Source organism: Hippoglossus hippoglossus, chromosome 4 (assembly GCF_009819705.1).
Source record: "Hippoglossus hippoglossus isolate fHipHip1 chromosome 4, fHipHip1.pri, whole genome shotgun sequence".
Classification (NCBI taxonomy): domain Eukaryota; kingdom Metazoa; phylum Chordata; class Actinopteri; order Pleuronectiformes; family Pleuronectidae; genus Hippoglossus; species Hippoglossus hippoglossus.
The window spans coordinates 5,415,662-5,434,185 of NC_047154.1; the positions used below are offsets into that span (position 1 = coordinate 5,415,662).

Below are 18,524 nucleotides of genomic sequence, written 5' to 3' on the forward strand. Positions count from 1 at the left end.
TGATTGATTTACAAGCCCATTGCAGTTTATTGCAGCTGCTGAGACCTACACTGAACTCTGAAATCTCTTGAAATTATCCGGAGTGGTTGTATGTGAGAACGCGAATGTCTGTGTCACCTTCTATGAGATTCTCCAGAGGATTCACCGTGACCGAATGGGAATGTTGATGACGTTTCTGCACGAGATGGACGCAAAACTGAAACAATGAAGAAGCAAAATGAATACATTACGTCCTGCCGCCCGCATGCTGCACCACTTCTCACCTGAAAGCTCTGAATTAATCTGTGTTGTTGTGAACGCATCTGAGAGGAGTCTTCTGCTACCGTGTTCATATGTGAAAGGCAAACTTAATGTCTGAAAACAGCTTTAGTTACATTTCATTCAGTTGGCACTTTATCTATAACTCAATCTAATGCAGACTAATACAATAAATCCTCCCTTCATGAAGCTTTTCAGCTTTTGTCGAGACTGATGTTGATTTAATCCAATGGTTGTTCTGGAGCTGCAGTTTTTGGAGAGATTGAATTGTTTTGCATTTTATGAAAAGGTGTTTCTATTATTGTGTCCACCCCCAGGTTGAATAACAGAAACACCTCTCGTTATAATGCAGTGCAGTTCTACAGCAACACAAGAACCTCTCTGAATCAAAGACATTTGTTAGGCTGATTTACTTTTAGCTAGGTGCATTTAATAAACTGTCAGTTGAGTATAAAGTCATATGTCAATCCTATCCTGCTTAATTACAATGGCTGTGCTATAGTTTACTTCAGCCTCACCCCAACACTGAGTACTCTAACTTCTTTTCAGATGCCAATGTTGTTTTACCATAATTAGAAGTTTGTTTAGCTAAACTAATTGTTACCCTCAAAAGGTTTGGCCGGGTCTTCACTGAGGCCTGGCTACGCTGGGAGGCCCCTGGGTTGGACTCTTTAAAGTGTTGATTTGCCTTTTGTGACAGGCTGACCTGTGGCCCCGGGGCCTGGCCCGGGTGTGGTTGGTGATTGGAGACACTGCCTTCAGTTCATAGTTGTGCGTAAGATTTCAGACAGCTTTCAAATCATTCTGACCACAGGGCAAAAGTTTTAAGCCCCTTGGCTCTGCAGTAAGAGACATTACTTGCGCCCTGTTGACCAGTGACCTCACGTGTCATGTAGCAGACCAGCCAGCACAATCTACTCATGTTTATATTTGCATTTTCACTCCATATTTCTTTTAGATCATTAAAGAAAATCAAGTCTACTTTCAGTCTCAAATGATTCATGTACAAACCAGATTTTTTTTATTTTGCTTATTTAATCAATTGTTCTTTGAGGTCGGGGAGTCCCTCAAAAATCACCTGGGCCTCCATGTAACGTTTTCAGCTTTCCAGCCAAAATTTAAAACCTGGTATATGAGGCTGAATTTTTTGTAGTTCTATTGAAGCTGTGCTAAGGGCCTGCTGGTCCGTGCTGCCACCTGAGACACACTGCATGTTTCCAAAACAGATCTACATCAGTCATCTCTGATAGATACAAGCAATCTACAGGAGTCACATTGTTTTTCTGGGGGGCTCTGCATTAAGATTGCTTGACGATGCAGAGGGGAGCCATTCTTATGCTAATTGGCTACTACATGTGTAGCTGATACTCTCCCAGCACAGCACCACAGTTCTCGCTGTGAGGATCACAGGTCTCGGGATTTTTCTCTGTGTTCATTTATATTTTCTCAATCTTTTTAGTTGGTAGAATTTGTCGCTTTAGAAAATGATTTTGATATCATCCACCCATGTGGATGCGATCAATGTTTTTTGAACAGCTTAATTTAAATGAGATCTTACACTTTACATGGATTGTCTTATTTTCAACTGTTAAGAACCGGAAAAAATAACTGAAATGCATGCATACGATGGAAGCATTCATTATTTTTGTTAAGGTTGATCTTGAGCAAAGCTTCCAAGTTGATTAATTAATTCACAACTCGCCTTAAAGGATGTCTGCAGAGCTTCATAGGAGCTGTTCCTCAGGAGATGGGTGTGGACTCTCCTATTGAACAGGTAGCTTCTTAGACCCCTCCCCTCTCTTCCAGGTATATATCAGCTTCCCATAGATTCCTATAGAAGCTTCTGCTTGTCCACTCTGCATCTGTAGTTCACATCACTCATTCAGAGTGAGGAAAAGAGATTTGTGGAATCCTGGAGCCAGTGGAGCAAACAGCGGCAGCTCTGCTCAATCTCAGCGCCAACATGTTGTACCTGGAGACAGGGACCGCTACATCCTACAGTGAGGTAAGATCAGCGGAGGAGCTGCTTATGGGGCCTCAGCCCTCACTCCCATTCCTTTAGTGGGTTTCCGGGCGAGAAAGACGTGTGAAACAGGAATAAAATGCCTCACGCTTTGGGATTACAATTTAATGTCAGTGTTCCTAATGATCCAAAATCTTGGATACATGTGTATAATTTGTTTCCTGACACAGGAATGTTTTGAGTGTAACCGAAAAATGTAATTCTGATTACGTAAAACATAAATATATGGATACACTAAAATTCAAGCAGCTTTTTTGAATACAGTAAGAATTACGTAGAAGATTTTGAAGCGGGTACAAGGATTTTGCATTTGATTGTGTGTGTTTGCGTGCACATCTGTGTGCGTGTGTGGCTCTCGGGAATGTAAACACCTGGAGGATTTTTGAAAATATCCTTGTAAAATCTCAACTGTCTGACTGGGAGATCCATTATTCAGTCCATGTGATTAACATTTTTACTTTCAGTCTGTTTGTTGTTGATGAAGTGTTTTAATGTGGGAGAAAATCTGACTTCCAAAAAGTTTTGAAGCGTTTTGATTTTCTGCGATGATAAATATCTGTTCTCTGCAAGGAATCTTTCATGGAAAAGCTCTGGAAAATACAAAGAAAGGAACATTAAATAGGCAAATACCATCATGTAAATCATTTCAATGATTAGAAAGTACTCTGATACTCTGGTGAGCTTTTTTAAATTAAAAATTTGGAGAGCAGGACAATCACGGGATCAGTGTTTGTCATTTTTTCTTTGTGAGTCTGACATTTTCGTGAAATGTTCTTCTGCTCTTTCAACAAAACACAAGTCTTGATTTTTAATTAATTAATCATCATTTTAAAAAACTTAGTTTGAAAAAACAATCAGAAGACTGATTCCCATTTTTCACTATGAAAGCGTAAGCATCCTGACTGATGGATCTGTGTTTGCAGAGCTCGATGGTAAACACTGACAGGTTGTTTTAAAGTGAATTAAATATTAAAAGGAGTTTGTACTGAAGTTATTTTCAGCTCCTTTTTTAGTATTAAATTCCACATCATTGCATTATTCTAACTTTGTAAAAGTGTATGGTTTCACAGCAAGTAAATGTAACTGTTGTTACAATTGCAAGCGGAGTTCACCTTTAAGGCGTGTTTGCTTAAAAACAGCTAAATTTGTTTGACTAATCGAATCTGTATGAAATACATGAAATATTTGCTGTAGTTTGAGGATTGTTATCATCAGTTTTATGTCTCAGCCATCATTTTCCTTTGTCATGTTTTTTTTTCACTGAACTACAGGTTTGTGTTTTTTCTGTTACCAACCAAATCCTTAACTAAAACTTAACAACGAGCAAGTGAGCGGTGACGGATTCTCAGATTGCAGGTTGCAGATAGCAGGTGTGTCGGGTCACTGTCTTTTAAGTTGTTGAGCAGGGGGTCTTTAAGTGGTGTCCGGCTCAATCCCCCCAGTGTGTGAGGTATCAGGTTCCCCCTCCCCCACCCCCAGTCTCAAGGGAGCCGCTGCAGCCATTAGAATGTGGCCGACCAGGCGCTGCTGTTTAGTCCAGGGTTGTAATTGCTTTAATGGTGTGTTGATGTAGATACAATCACCTTCTCTGCCCACCCCAGCAGGTAAAAGGAATAGATAGACCCCCACCCAGCCCCACCTCAACCCCCAACCCATGGTGAGCCTTTAATGCCTCCCTCCCCTGTGGTCACTCATCACCGTCCCCAAGATGCTCTTATATACTGGCCCTAGGTAGATGGAGCAGGTCAGCAGAGAGTCTGGAATGGGAGTAATTTCCCCTCAGGCCAGGTCTGCTCTGGTTCCTGTCATCTATTGGTCGTTCAAGCTTTATCAGTGCTTACACTTTGTGACCATAGCAGCAGCAACTGGAGACATTGTGTATTTTATGTTAAAGATGTAAAATTATATAGTTTTATCTTTTCTAGCAGTCCAGTATGAGGCAAAACTTTAGTTTATGTAACTGTTTGGTTTCCATGGTGCTCTGCTGATAGATGTTCTGCTTGCAGTGTTGGATCACGTAATCTCTGCTGTTTTGTGACACCACTACTGTTGATACTTTAACACATCAATGAACAATAATCACAACCTTTGGACTTTCACAGACATTAATGTACTGACAGGGAGGGAGCAGAAATTAAAAAGCTGAAGATGAACATGATTTGCCTCGAGTCAGATAAGACGAACAAATAAGATACTGAATGCTCAAAGCTTTTAATGCATTCATGTGGTCATTGACATCTTGATAAATACAAGTCAAGGAATAATTTGAATGTGTTAGTATGCCATACCGAATGCCGCTGTGTTGGCATTAGCAGTAAGTTTTAAATTAGCACTGTCATGTATATTTGAAATATGCCCGATATGTGATCTGGATAATTCAGATTCCTACATTGTAATGAACAGGCCTTCACCCTGAAGGTCACCAGGCTCCTTTTCCTTTTGGGCTGAAGTGCTTACTCCAGGTTTTTTCTCAGACAAAGACACTGAAGGCCTCAAACAGACAGAACAACCTTCAAAAACATTATTAAAGGCTGCTGAGGCTGACAAGGCTGCTGATTTATCGTGCTCCTGCTTAGGAGCCTGACATCCCAAAGGCCTAAACACAGCGTCGGCTATAAACAGAAGGAATTTTTAAGAGCAGCTAAAGTGGTTATTAAATGGTTGCTGTATTATAGTGGAATAAGATCTGATTAAAGGAAACGAGGAGAAGGCCTGAAACTCCCCTGCACAATCTTTTTCAAAGCTTATAGCCCACTTCCAGTCAATTAAACATTAAACCATGATGAGTTTAGGTGAGACTCTGCCTCTCTGGGCCTCACTATCTGGTCAATTATGGCTTTATCCTCATTCCTCATCTTTGATCCTTATATTTATTTAGACCATGAGACACATTATCCTGGGCCCTGTGTTTCATGTTAAGTATTCTATGTCAGGTATTCTGCTTTATGTCCGTGCTTTTATCTATGTTTGGTCCCTGGCCAGCATCCACCTTTTCTTTAGGATAATAATTTGACATCGATAATTGGTGCCTGTCACATTAACCTTTGCAGCTGCCAGCATCGGCTACCAGAGGAGCCTGCATCATCTCTGAATGGCTGAGCACCTCAACGCAACAGCAGTGTATTGCACCATAGTTCTAAAGAATGATCATGATCACTGACTCCTTGCTTACGGGAAACTACTGTGTAAACAGAAAACGGTGTCAGTGCAGAACAAAGGACAGTTTCCTTCACACTAATGTAGGCTAAAAAATATATCATGTAACTAAAAAGCTTCTGTTGTTGTTAGTCACAAAAGGTTGGACCATCCCCATTTTTACTGGTCTGAGTTCAGATGCACCTGGGCAATCCTCAGCCCATTGACTTTAACCCTTTATAATTCATATGTGTAATTAGCCCATTGTAAGGAAGTGTGTGTCGGGGAAGCCTCTCTCTGCTAGAGGCTGCAGGATTTCCACCAGATAGGAGTTCTTTCTTTTTTATTGTGTGTGTTCCATTCACAAAACACTTGTCTCCTAACACCTGCATGCCCACTGCAATTGTTGTCCAGACAAGCTCTTATAAGCTCTGGTGTCATTGTTTGCGGGGGGGAGGGCAGGGTTAAGCAGCTTTGCACCGCACACACAGTGACCCTCACCCAAACAGCGAGCTACCCTCTGGCGCTGTTACAAGTATGCTGCGGTTGACTCGAATGACCTCTCTCAGGTGTGTCTGTCTGACTATACGAGTCTGACTGTTTGTTGATTTGTGTGTAATAAAGCAGCAACATTGCTCCACGAGTCACTAGCTTGAGATTAATAGTTATATAGTCTAACTCATCAGTGTTTTGTTGGTCATCTGGCTCACCGCTAACACCTGGCAGTGCAGTGGGTGTGAGCTGGACAGCTGTGGGCGGCCGTGCTTGAAATAAACAAGAGGCCCTGGAGAGATTAATGGCTGTCTGAAGAGCAAGGGTGATGGCACCTCGTCCAGGAATGTGCCATTTATAAATGGAAAGGAATGGGGTGAATGGCAAGCAGAGCAAGCAGGAAGGGACTGGCTACGACCCAGGCGTATATTTCCCTTCCTGTTAAAAGGCAGACATTTTAATTCCATTCCTCCCGTCTGAATTGTTCAGACTGTGGAAAGGGGATCAGGAGAAGAAGTAGCAGGGCATTGATCAAAAACAAGCATGGCCTGATGGTAATTAGTGACATAGAGTTTATTGTATTTTTACGGTATATAGACATTTCTAAGGCCAATTATGGCAGATGTAATAGCATGTGGGTTCAGGAAGGAGCAAAGCCACTAACACAACACCACAAAAGATGGTTTGTGTTGCTCTGCTTTGCCGTGATTTTTTTTCTTTTGAAACAAGATCTCAACTTCCTAGTGCATAATGTCTTCATATTTTATGAGCCGTCACCAGCTTCACCATGTTTCTTTCTTACCTCAAACCGTGTGTTCTTTAGTGATTTATGCAACATAAAAATATATCACCAGATTTTGTCAGGTTCACAATGTTTATGTAGTTGAACATAACAAGTGACAGGTCAGACGTAGTTGGTTCTTACATATCCATGTTTCACGTATTTTTATTTTAGATTGTGCTTTGTCTAAAGTCCTTGAAATTCTTCTTTAGTGAAAACACTGTTTTCCCCTCTCCCCTCCCCTCCATTTTGTCTCCAGTCGCAGTACACAAACCTGGGGCTCCTGAACAGCATGGATCAGAGCATCCAGAACGGCGGCTCAACCTCCACCAGCCCCTACAACAACGACCATGCACAGAACAACGTGACAGCCCCATCACCCTACGCCCAGCCCAGCTCCACCTTCGACGCCCTGTCTCCCTCACCGGCAATCCCATCCAACACAGATTACGCTGGCCCTCACACTTTTGATGTGTCCTTCCAGCAGTCTAGTACGGCAAAGTCTGCCACCTGGACGGTAAGACACTTTCTGCTACATTTGTCAAAGTAGTTAGTGACGGGCTAACCCTAACCCTAACCAACCCCAGCTCTGAGCTATTCTTTGTAACACAAATATTTTTCATAGAAAGTATTTTTCATTTGTCTTCCTGAAATGTTCCATCAGTTCTCTACACTTACACTTACATGAATCAGTGTCCACGTATGTGCTGAGTCAGTATTGGTCCATGAAATATGAAACTGCAGTCAATAGCTAGTAAGCTTAATTAATGTAAAGCCTGGCAACAGGGAGGGAGCTAGTCTGGCTCTGTGCAAAGGTAAACCCACCTATCAGCATCTCACAAGTTCACTAATTCACAGGACATATCTTGTTTGTCGGTTCTGAACCAAACCGACATAAGAGTGGTGTCAAGCTTCCCGTCTAATTTAAAATGGAAGTTTAGCAAGAAAAGCAAAGAAAAGCCAAAAAGAACATCGCGGTCTTACAACATCTATTAGTGAAGACCACACATTTGTGTCTCTATGGGACAAATTCAGACTGTCAGGTAAGTTATCAATCACGATATCCTCTGAGTGGACATTCAAGCATTTGTTTTTCTGGTGTTGTGATTGTACATTACTGTTTCCTGATGAATCTAAATATACTTATATGGCAAATGAGTTTTATAAAGTTTTGTGTGTCATACAGCAGGAATATGCTCGTCATTGTAACTATAGAACCACATATTAATGTTCTAGCTGTCATCATAGCGCGTCATCATTTGAAGAGGAGTGATTATTCAGACAAGATGATAAAGAGACACTTTTACTGTTGAACTCCTTATCTGACAATCTTTGCTCAAGGCAGATTTAGGTGCACATCATCTGAAAATCCCTCACTGCACAAGCACATCTCGCAGGGGAGAATGCCACTTGAGATGTATAGCTTCAAATCATGACTAATTCACAGGTATTTCTCGCAAAGGCTCAGACTTTACACTTCACTTGCTGAAAGAATAAAGACTGAAGGGCATCATCCCATTACTAGGCTGTTACTGTCAGAGACATTAATCAAAGCTTTTAAATGTAATTCTAGCTGTACAAATGATTCTCTGTTCTTACAAATTCCTCATGTTTACTGACCATGTTCTGATCATGTTCAAATCCCAGTTTACACACAACTTCAGCAAAGTTCACTGGTACTTTGTTGATGACAGAGGTAAACAGACTGAACAGTTGGTCCAGGTGTGGTGATGCCCTGTGCAGGCTGCAGATATCACCATGTGATGCTCCATAAACTCACACAACCAGCTCCTCCTGCTCTGTCATTAGGCATGACATGGCTGATGGACAGCTGTTGCATCAGAGCAACGCTTGCTTGGTTAAGTGTCTGATGTACACCGCTCGGTGCAATCACTGCGACAGCTCCACAAGTCCAGGGGATCGAATGCACCCTTGTGGACGACATCGGTGACACTTTTTGTTTTTTACATTGGTTTCTGGACAGGATAGAATCAGAATGTTAACATTTCGGGGCGTCTTGGGCTACATGTGGAGTGTTGATAACGTCATGGTCCTGCAATACAGCAAATTATTTCCAAGTGGTAACTTCGGATTAGACATTTTCAAGGGGAAATGGTGATTAAAAAGGCCTATCATTAGTGTGAGAGAGAAAAAAATAACACCCCACAACTGCTGTTGAAACTGTTGAAAAACCTGCTGAGCTCAATGCAGTGACTTTAATGCACTGTGTCTTCCAAGTAAACAGGCTGAACTCAGGGAGTGCTGGGCGATCTCACCTTATTCCTCCCCGAGTGTGGGATTTTGACACTCACCCAATTCCCAGACTGCCTCACTCATCCCTCTCATTTTCACAGTCCAAAAAACAAAAGTGTTTGTCTCATGTGCAACTGTGAGGAGCTGAAGAGTGTGGTTTGTGAGAGGCACGCCCCAGAGCCTGAGCCACACTGGTTTAGGACACATCCCAATCATTGACACATGAAGTGCAACAGACTTTGTGTCCCACAGTCAAAACACATGATGCAACACTGGGTTTTTTTTAGGTCAAATGTGGAAATGTGGAAAAATTGGGAATTTGGGTTTTACTCATTCCGATTTTTCACATTTATATATATTTATATACCTGAAAATGAATAAAGTGAAAAATAATTCACTTTCCTCTGTTTCTTTGACGTATAATCTTTAAAGATGGAAAAACTAAATATATAACAATAAAATAATGATATGGATTAGATACAAATTTAAAGAAATCATCTGTTAACAATGGTAAATAAAGTATATTCCTTCTCCTGCTCTTAGTTTTTAGGAGGCTCTTAACACATCTAAACTTTATTGTCTTAGCAGGATTATAAATGGAAATTAAAAAAATAAACCACTTAACATGAAGATACTTTGTTGTGTTAATGAATGAGCCACAGAAATGGTCTCTTTGTAATCTCATTCTCAGAGATGTTTTTACATTTAATGGTCAGGTTAAACGTCAGTGCATCGTCCACCAGCGACAAAACCCTGTCACCTAATCCAAAGAGTATTTGTGAGACTTTTCGCTCGCTGAACATTGTTTTGTTCTGCTGATGATTTTCCATAACAGAGAGAGTCATTTTCCCCGTGGTTGGCAGCAGCTATTCTAAAGAGTGGTGATTACAGTGTTGGTTCCCATCTTGAAGGAGGCTCCCTCACCTGATCTCAGGTGATCTGTCTCAAAGCTCTCATAATCGCAGTGCGATAGCTCGACTGCTGGACTGACGGACTGATGGCGGAGAGCCACTGAAGATGTCACCGGCACGGCTTTGCTCAGTGCATAGATCTGCTAATGCCCCCCTTTTGAAGGCCTGTGGGATCTTCCACAGGACTTAATGGACTGTGTACTGACTTTTTTGATGACTGTTCTTATTGAGACACACCTAATCCCTAACCCACACCTTAACCTCTTCCTGTCTAGGACGACTGTGACACACACGCACACATGCACCTCAACATTTCCCAGAACTGCTCCTAAACAGTTTCCTTGTTGGCACTCCTGCAGTTTCCATGGAGTTCCATCCTTTATCATTCACTCGGAGAAAAACACTCGACCGTGTCAAAGGAATTTGCGGGTTCTAGATGTTTTTTAGCTTCTTTGCTTTAGCTTGCTAAATTCATCGAGTGTTACAAACGAGGCAGCCATTGTTGGCAATTGATGCAACTATTGTGAAGCTAAAGATGGGTTGTGTTTGCCATGTGTATTACCTGCCACCACGTATAGCAGTCAAAGGAGAGGAATGTCATGGTTTGGGCGATCAGTGGGACGCTGTAGAGCTCGGGGGATTACAGTAATGGATTGAGGGCCTGTAGATAATACTTGTGTAAATACTGTGTGCCTCTTTCCTGAACCCTGTGCTCTTGGAGTGGGCTCTGTCTTTTTGAGAGAGTTAAGCTTGATGGCTGCATCTCACATTGCGCCGGAGGAGGAGGAGAGCCCTTGAACGCTCAAAGAGAAGAGTGTTCTAGCGAAAGGCAGCAAGACACAGCTTGCCCCTGGAACATCTGTGGGCCCGTCCCACGCCTCACAAGATGAGGCTGAGACTTGTTTGTGTCAAGAAGCTTGTCAGGACTCGCCCATCACAAGCCCTGTAAGCTACAGATGGGAAAAGGTAGAAGGGAAATTTTTAAAAGGGCAGAGTCAAAAGGTTTTTATGATATGGGCTATGGGATTTCTCCATAATTATTGTGGGAAAGCCCATTCTCTACAATTTAGATCAACAACAACATGTGGAGATACCAGCAGCAGTGATTCGCCTAGCAGAAAACATATAAGTTAAAAAATATCTATATTAAAAAAATTTAACTACTCGTCATGAGGAGAAGATGAGCTTCTCCTGGATCCGATCCATCCAAGTCTGCTGAAAGCACCACTGTGCGATTACTTAGCTTTAAGCTTATACATAAAACATAGTGTTTGGAATCAAGTGAGTGAAAGAAAGAAACATAACATAAATTCTTATCTCTCCACCTTTGCTTTTATTTTCAGTTTCTAATGCACTGAACTCAGTTGTAGTTATAGTCACTGGTGAAGACAACCATTCGATTGGCTAATCCCAAGAGTGACATACATATTTTACGCTAGCTACATGAACATGATGCTACATGTCAGTGCACAGGTTTGCCTTGGGACAGTTGTCACTGAGATTGCAGGGTCAAGATTAAAGTCGGTGACTACAACACATTTCTTTTGAGAGCGAGAGATGATTATCGTTTAAAACTTTTAACTTACCACATATTCCTTTTCTGCTGAGAGATGGTTTTTTTCTTTCCAGAGAAAACAGGAGAGGGGAAAAAAACTTCTTAGCATTATTGTTGAATTAAACAGGTTGGGGAGAAGCTCCAGGCATGACATGACATGTCTGGTATGAAGAAGACAAGACCAGAGGCGCCAAACAGTGCTTGTTTAAGGCCTGATGTTTGTCAGGACTTGACTTCTGCATGCGCCCGCAGCGCCTGTCAGGTAGAAAAGAACGCCACAGCTGTGGGCCTGCCCCAACCTGCACTGCATGGGAAGTGTGAGTTTGTGCGTTCAAGGGCTGCAAGTGTTAGAAAGTAGTTGCACACATGCAGCACTGTACGAGTATTAGTACAAATTGTGCGTTTCATGTGCTAAGATTATTATATTTTCCGTGTACAAACTGCAGAAGTAACCAGCCTTTGTTCATGTTTTCTGTCCAGGAGATCTGTAAGCAGCAGCCAGAGTTGGTAGTGTTTGTAAATACAGCCTCTGCCGCTCATTCATTATATTTTTACTGCCTCACTTCTGCATGTGCCAGAAGAACACTTGGAAAGGTTTTTTTCAAACGATTGTGATTAAGCGGCTCTGTATTGTGCACTCTGTGTTCCCTGGCTGTGTAATTCACATTGTGACCAATGAAAGACTCATAATTACATGTTAACACCTGAACGCCGCACCCTGTGTGAGCCACTGAATCCCATCAGTCAACCGGGCGTCCTCCACCCTGAACCGTGTTAGCTTTAGCCAGGCACTGCTTTCAGCAGCCAGCAGCAGCTCCTGCTCTCACTGCTGAGCAAACATAGCTCCAGCAGCGCATAGTTGTGTGCTCGAAATCTGTAGCTGCAGGGCTGGGATGGTTCTCTTCAGTGTGTGTGTGTGTGTGTATGTGTGTGTGTGTGTGTGTGTGTGTGTGTGTGTGTGTGTGTGTGTGTGTCTGTGTGTCTGTGTGCCAGTAGGATATGATCAACACAACTTTGGTTGTGTGCCTCTCTAACGTCTCTGATTAGATCTTGGTGTTAAGAGTTGTGCAGTTTTTGCCTTCAGCTACACAAAAACCAACAACCTATAATTATTTGAAGGTCTACATACTGACCCTTTACACCGCTCTCTTTCTCTTCCTCTTTCTCTCTTTTTCTTCCCCCCTCGTCTCTCTGCTTGGCTTCTCCACCTCATTTAGCTGATTGACAGAGGCGTACGGGGAGTATCAGGTTAGGAGCGAGGGGCAACTGCAAACATTCACCTGAGACTTTTTTTTTTTGAGAGGACTTTTTGGAAAGCTGCTTTGAGTTTAAGGAAGAGTCACGTCTGTCATCACACATGTCCCAGAGCTTGAACTGTGCTCATCAGACACTATATCATGTTAACTAGATGTATTTGTGCACAAACGGCAAATCAAAATACTTTTGAACTTTACTAACTGATAGAACACTATTACAACTTTCTATCAGTGGTCATCTTATGTCAGTTCATCCTGTGCATGTACAGTTAATATTTAATGACAGTAGATAAGCTGAGTATTATTAACCTGTCTGTGTTGGTGGGTCCCACCTCTGGGTGAAAAGCAGTAATGTGTGTAGTTTGTCATGGGGTTTATAGCAGAGGGAGATGAGAGGGAGCTGTTTGGGGTTTGTCCTGATGAAAGGCTGTGCCTGGGGAGCAGAGTAAACGTCCATGCCAAGCTTCAGTAACATTTAAAGTCAGCACAGACAGGTACTGGGACGGGCTCCCTTTCTCTGGAACCAAACTGAATTGGGGAGGAATTTTGCGTTGCGTTGTTCTCGAACACAACCCCAAGCGGTTTTCACAATGTTCACTTCTCTTCGCTCAGAAATGAACCTGACAGGGAAATTTTCCCCTTCACCCACTGTCTCCTGCACACAGAGGATTTAAGGCTCTGCTTACACAGCACTGGTTTGAATGGTTTGTTTACACAGTTGGGTTATGCCTATTACTAACAATTCAGTCTTTCTGATGACTTGCTGGTTATCAATCCTAACTGTGCCTGGGATCAACGTGCATCCATTATTCATGACTCCTGGCTGACAAACTTGAAAGTTAGCCAGTGTGTGTGAGCAAGCATCACATTTTGAAAGAAGGATCCTCCACGACTAAAACTGAGTCATTGTCTTCCCACCTCTTGAGAAAAACTGAGCTCAACCGTGTTAGCTCACCAGACGCTCTGATGTGTGTGATGAGTGGCCATCAGATGCTTTAGCAGAGCACTCCTCCCTTGAAGATGAAAGCCAGGCCCAGTTTAATTGCTGCTGGAGGGGTCCATTTTATGACGCTCCTCGGAAGTCCCAGGGGGGAGACATCTTTGACTCTTACAACCAAAACGTACCTGTGTGTGTGTGTGTGTGTGTGTGTGTGTGTGTGTGTGTGCGTGTGTGTGTGTGTGTGTAATCACATAGTCTTGTGTATAACCCCTTTTGCGTCAGGGGAAACCAGAAGTGCACAGTCCAGGCAACAGGTGTTACCCGGATCGATGTTTGTTTTTAGGAATTAGGTGTAGGTTGTTTTTGAGCCAAACATTTACGTTGTTGTTTCCTTTTTTCAGTTGATTTATGTTTTATCTAATCATTTGTTTTTTTTTTGTCTTCCCTTCAGTACTCAACAGAACTGAAGAAGTTATACTGCCAAATTGCCAAGACATGTCCCATTCAGATCAAAGTCCTGACCAACCCACCCCAGGGTGCCGTGATCAGAGCCATGCCTGTTTACAAGAAAGCCGAACATGTGACCGAAGTGGTAAAGCGCTGCCCGAACCACGAGCTCAGCCGCGAGTTCAACGATGGTCAGTTCTTTTCATTTATTACAAATAAAATTCTCACTCTAATAGTAAGTAATCATCGTTTGTTGACCACACTTATTGACGTGACTCATGTTGCTTCCAGCTCAGATCGCTCCTCCCAGCCATCTGATTCGCGTGGAGGGAAACAGCCATGCCCAGTACTTGGAGGACACCATCACTGGAAGACAGAGTGTATTAGTTCCTTATGAACCTCCCCAGGTGAGCTGTCTATCAATGCTGCCCTGTCAGTGACACCTCTCCACCTCAGCCTGACTCTGACAGATAGGCTGGTGACAGCCCGGCCTCTCATGTCCACCTGATACGCAGCAGCTGCGATGATTTAAATATAAATGTAGTAAAAGAAAAGAGCCAAAAAGTGAAAAACTTGTTATTCTGCAGAAACCTGAGAGAAACGAATGAACACAGGAGAAGTGCAATTGAAAATCAAACCAGGATTTTAATGCTTCTTGGACAAACCAGTTTTTTCTTCAGTGTCACCAAGTGTTGTCACTCACCTTCTTTCACCTGTCTCCTCAGGTTGGAACAGAATTCACCACGATCTTGTACAACTTCATGTGCAACTCGAGCTGCGTGGGTGGAATGAACAGACGCCCTATTCTCATCATTGTCACTCTGGAAACCAGAGAGTAAGAGACATTGTCATCCTCATCCTCAGTTCATGCCTCCAGTGAAGTTGTGGATCGTTTTGTGACGGTTGTGTGTCCCCGTCTTCTCCCAGCGGTCAGGTATTAGGCCGCCGGTGCTTCGAGGCCAGGATCTGCGCCTGCCCGGGCAGAGACCGCAAGGCAGACGAGGACAGCATCCGCAAGCAGCATGTAACAGACGCCACAAAGAGCAATGATGGTACGAAACGCCGTAAGTAGCGCTGGGGCTGGTGATGGGCTGACTAACTTTGCCATTACCTGACGTGCTGCAAGTGTCGAGGACCCTTAGCCGCTCTCAGGGAATGCTGCCAAACTCTCTGCTGCTCTCCTGCTTGTTTTCCTCCTGCTCTGGCTAAGGCGAAGTTTCCAGCACCCAGTAGTCGTACTCACTCGTCTCTCTTCTGTTATTCAGCTTTCCGCCAGGTTTCCCACGGCATACAGATGTCTACTATCAAGAAGAGAAGATCCACAGACGAGGAGGTGTTCTGTTTGCCTGTAAGTGTCATTTTGATGTTGTTCAAAGCGTTGTTGGGATCCAGTCCAACCTGATTACTGACCATCGTTTTCTTTTTTTCTCGACAGATTAAAGGCCGTGAAATTTATGAGATTTTGGTAAAAATCAAAGAGTCTCTGGAGCTCATGCAGTTTCTTCCACAACACACCATAGAATCATACCGGCAGCAGCAGCAAAACCTACTCCAGAAACAGTGAGTACCAGTACAGATTCTTCATAAAGTCATGCTCTTTTGTTCTCAGCCATATGATGAGAGACAGACCTACGTTAGTTACGAGGTTCACCCTTGAATTCAAGTGGACTTGTTCCCTGGCACTGTGTTTTTCACTGCACTCTCTTATTCTGACTAAATTGCGTGGTTTTCTTTGTATGAATTAGTTTTTCTTTTGAATGGACTGCAGTGATTTAACAGACTTACCATGACTGACTTGCTGCTGCTAAAGCAGATTGCACTGATAAAGACTGTGCACTATGCACTAAGCTGATAATAATTGCTTAAAATTGATGTTATTCAGTGTTTGAGAGTTTAGTGAGAAGGTGCAGGTTTAAAGGGTGAGACTCATATCAAGTAGAGCTGTTTTTCCCCCGTACTGCTCTCTCATGGGACATGAGCCAAAGCTGAAGAATCGTGACAAATGTACCTGGCTATGCTTTGTTAAGGAGAAGCTTCCAAAGATTTGTGGTAACGCCTTTGGGTGCTCTGCCAGGTTTGCACAACAGCACCCAACAAAAACCGTGCCTCGGCCTCATCTATTCCTATTCACTTCAGCATAATTAAAACTGTCTCAGGCGTACATGTTCACATGCACACACACACGCACACACGCACACACACACACACACACACACACACACACACACACACTTTTCCTGATCCACACCCATTTCACTTTAAGCTAAAACGAGGATATGGGTGTAAACGATAGTTTGAGAGGCCTGTGGTGATAATTACTGCTTATCTTACAGTTTCCCATTAAGACACTGGCAGAAAGCCTCAAAGTGAGATAGTTTGTTTTTTTGTTGTTTTTTTAACTTCATTTGTTTGTTCCTGACTAACCTGTTACTTTGTGACAGGCACTAAAATGTAGGTAGTTATATAAATTGTATTAATATTCAATCGGTCTACAGACATTTGACAAAATAGAAGTTCATTTAGTGTATTTGCTGAGTGTTTTTAAATATTTAGACCTTTGCATGTTACCCCTGTTTTCTTCCTATCGTCTTTAAAATACTCACAGCTTGTTAGTTTCTTCCGTCATTTCTTACTCTGAAAATGTTTCCATGACAGACTTTGAAAAAGGTTCTGTCAACAGCGAGTGTTTCAGACCTGTTCTTTCTCTCCGCTGTGCAAATGCTAAATAACATCACTGCACATTCCAGTGGTGAGCAGCTGTGATCTGTGTCTCCATAGTGCCCTCTTCTGGACACTGGTTGTATCACACTTCAGCTGTCTGATATAAAGACCCTGTGCCCTTCCTTCTGTGTGTGTCTCTCTTTTTCCTCCACTAATATTACTGCGGCTACTTCTCTCAAACCTCTGGGCCTCCCTGGGGTCACTCACTCCTATCTCCTTCTCCTCCATCCGTGAGCCCTTATTTCTCCTCTTCTCTCTTCTTTCTGGTTCCTCCCCTGCAGTCTGATAAATACCCGTCTTGGTAGCCAGCTCCTGGAACCTGCAGGAGAGCAGAGGCGCCGCTGCAGCTCCTCCTGAAACCGCCCCACATTCCTCTTCCTCCTCCTCCTCCTCCTCCTCCCTGATACTCGGACCTCCTTCCTCTCTGTCTCCATTTTATCAACTTTGATTTTTCACATCTGCTCATTTTCTGCCTTTCCTGGTGATTCTGCACTGAGAATGTGACACTGAAACTTTCTTTGTTGCTGCTGCTGCAACATCATGGAGAAGCACATCTCCTGTTCAGCCAGTGGAGACTGTACAGCCCTACATACTGGACACAGTTATTCTTTGTTTATCCACTCGTAGCTAATGGCCCTACTGACGTTTTTTCAAAATTCATAGATTATTTTTTGCATGCATTATTTTTGGCCATACAAAGGACATTTCTCCTCTGTCTGATCATCTCTGTTTATCATGTACAGTATCTGTCGCATAGAGTCTGTCTGTTCGTCCCATTGATAGCCTTTTATTCTGGCGGAAGTTGAGCAGGAACCAAACCTGTTTGTTTTCTATAACTCCACTTAAGAGTTTGTGAGACTGAATGAGAGCTGGACTCACTAGATCCGTCTTTGGGGGGAAGAGACTTTATTGTTGAGAATTGTTTTGCTGATGCTGGTCATGTTTTATAAAGTCACTGCAGGACAGTTGGTGTGTTTGTTTTTAACCTTCTTTAACTTGACTTTGTCATGTACAGAGCAGGTGTGACCATTCTGTTTGAAACAGATCATTTTATTTTTGTGGCTGCTGTACGTTTGTCCATCAACATAAAATAAATAAAAGGCTTTTTTTTGTTTGACCTCTGCCCTTTTCTTTTACTACTCTAATATTTCATTAAAGAGGATGAAACACCCTCTAAGGGTCAAGAACAGACATTTGGTACGATATTATATTATCAGAACGATTATCAATTAAGTTTGGAGCTTTTTTCACTTTAGTCAATCCAATACAAACCAGGCAAGTGTATGTGGCTGAGCGCTGTTGAGAGATGATGATGGTAACGGCCTATAACCTCCTCTCTCCTGCCCAGGACCTCGATGCAGTCTCAGCCCTCCTACGGCTCCAGCTCCCCTACTCACGGAAAAGTCAACAAGCTGCCCTCTGTCAGCCAGCTCATCAACCCGCAGCAGCGTAACACACTCACCCCATCCAGCATGTCTGGAGGCCTGACTGACAGTAAGTGTGGCCCTTTGTTCCTCTTCCTGTCTGTCTCAGGCCGTACCCCCCTCGACCCCTGCGGTCGTCCTGTCCCTCCTGGGCTCATTGTATCTCTATAAGGACAGCGTGTCCAGGCAAAGCAGGAGGGGACTTGAATACACCCCCCCCCCCCAAATACAAGCACACACACACACCACTAGAAAGATTCCCCCCTTAAAAAGAATGTGATCCCTGTGAGACTCTCCCTGCAGGACCTGTTGTGATGCATCATGTGTC

General features: G+C 43.0%; 1 protein-coding gene across 7 annotated transcripts in view; it reads left to right on the forward strand.

The window, feature by feature from the left end:
* The window catches only part of tp63 (tumor protein p63), a 33,463-nt gene that overhangs the window by 11,933 nt on the left and 3,006 nt on the right, over positions 1-18,524 (forward strand). For 4 of the 7 annotated variants that reach the window (XM_034582790.1, XM_034582783.1, XM_034582787.1 and 1 more), the window contains exons 4-11: positions 6,949-7,206; positions 14,056-14,242; positions 14,343-14,458; positions 14,777-14,886; positions 14,979-15,115; positions 15,317-15,399; positions 15,487-15,611; positions 18,121-18,266. In XM_034582790.1, coding sequence (XP_034438681.1) covers positions 6,949-7,206; positions 14,056-14,242; positions 14,343-14,458; positions 14,777-14,886; positions 14,979-15,115; positions 15,317-15,399; positions 15,487-15,611; positions 18,121-18,266 — 1,162 coding nt within the window. Of the gene's footprint in view, positions 1-2,085; positions 2,264-6,948; positions 7,207-14,055; positions 14,243-14,342; positions 14,459-14,776; positions 14,887-14,978; positions 15,116-15,316; positions 15,400-15,486; positions 15,612-18,120; positions 18,267-18,524 lie in introns of those variants that run through there. The other 3 variants (XM_034582788.1, XM_034582789.1, XM_034582785.1) reach the window with 3 other exon arrangements.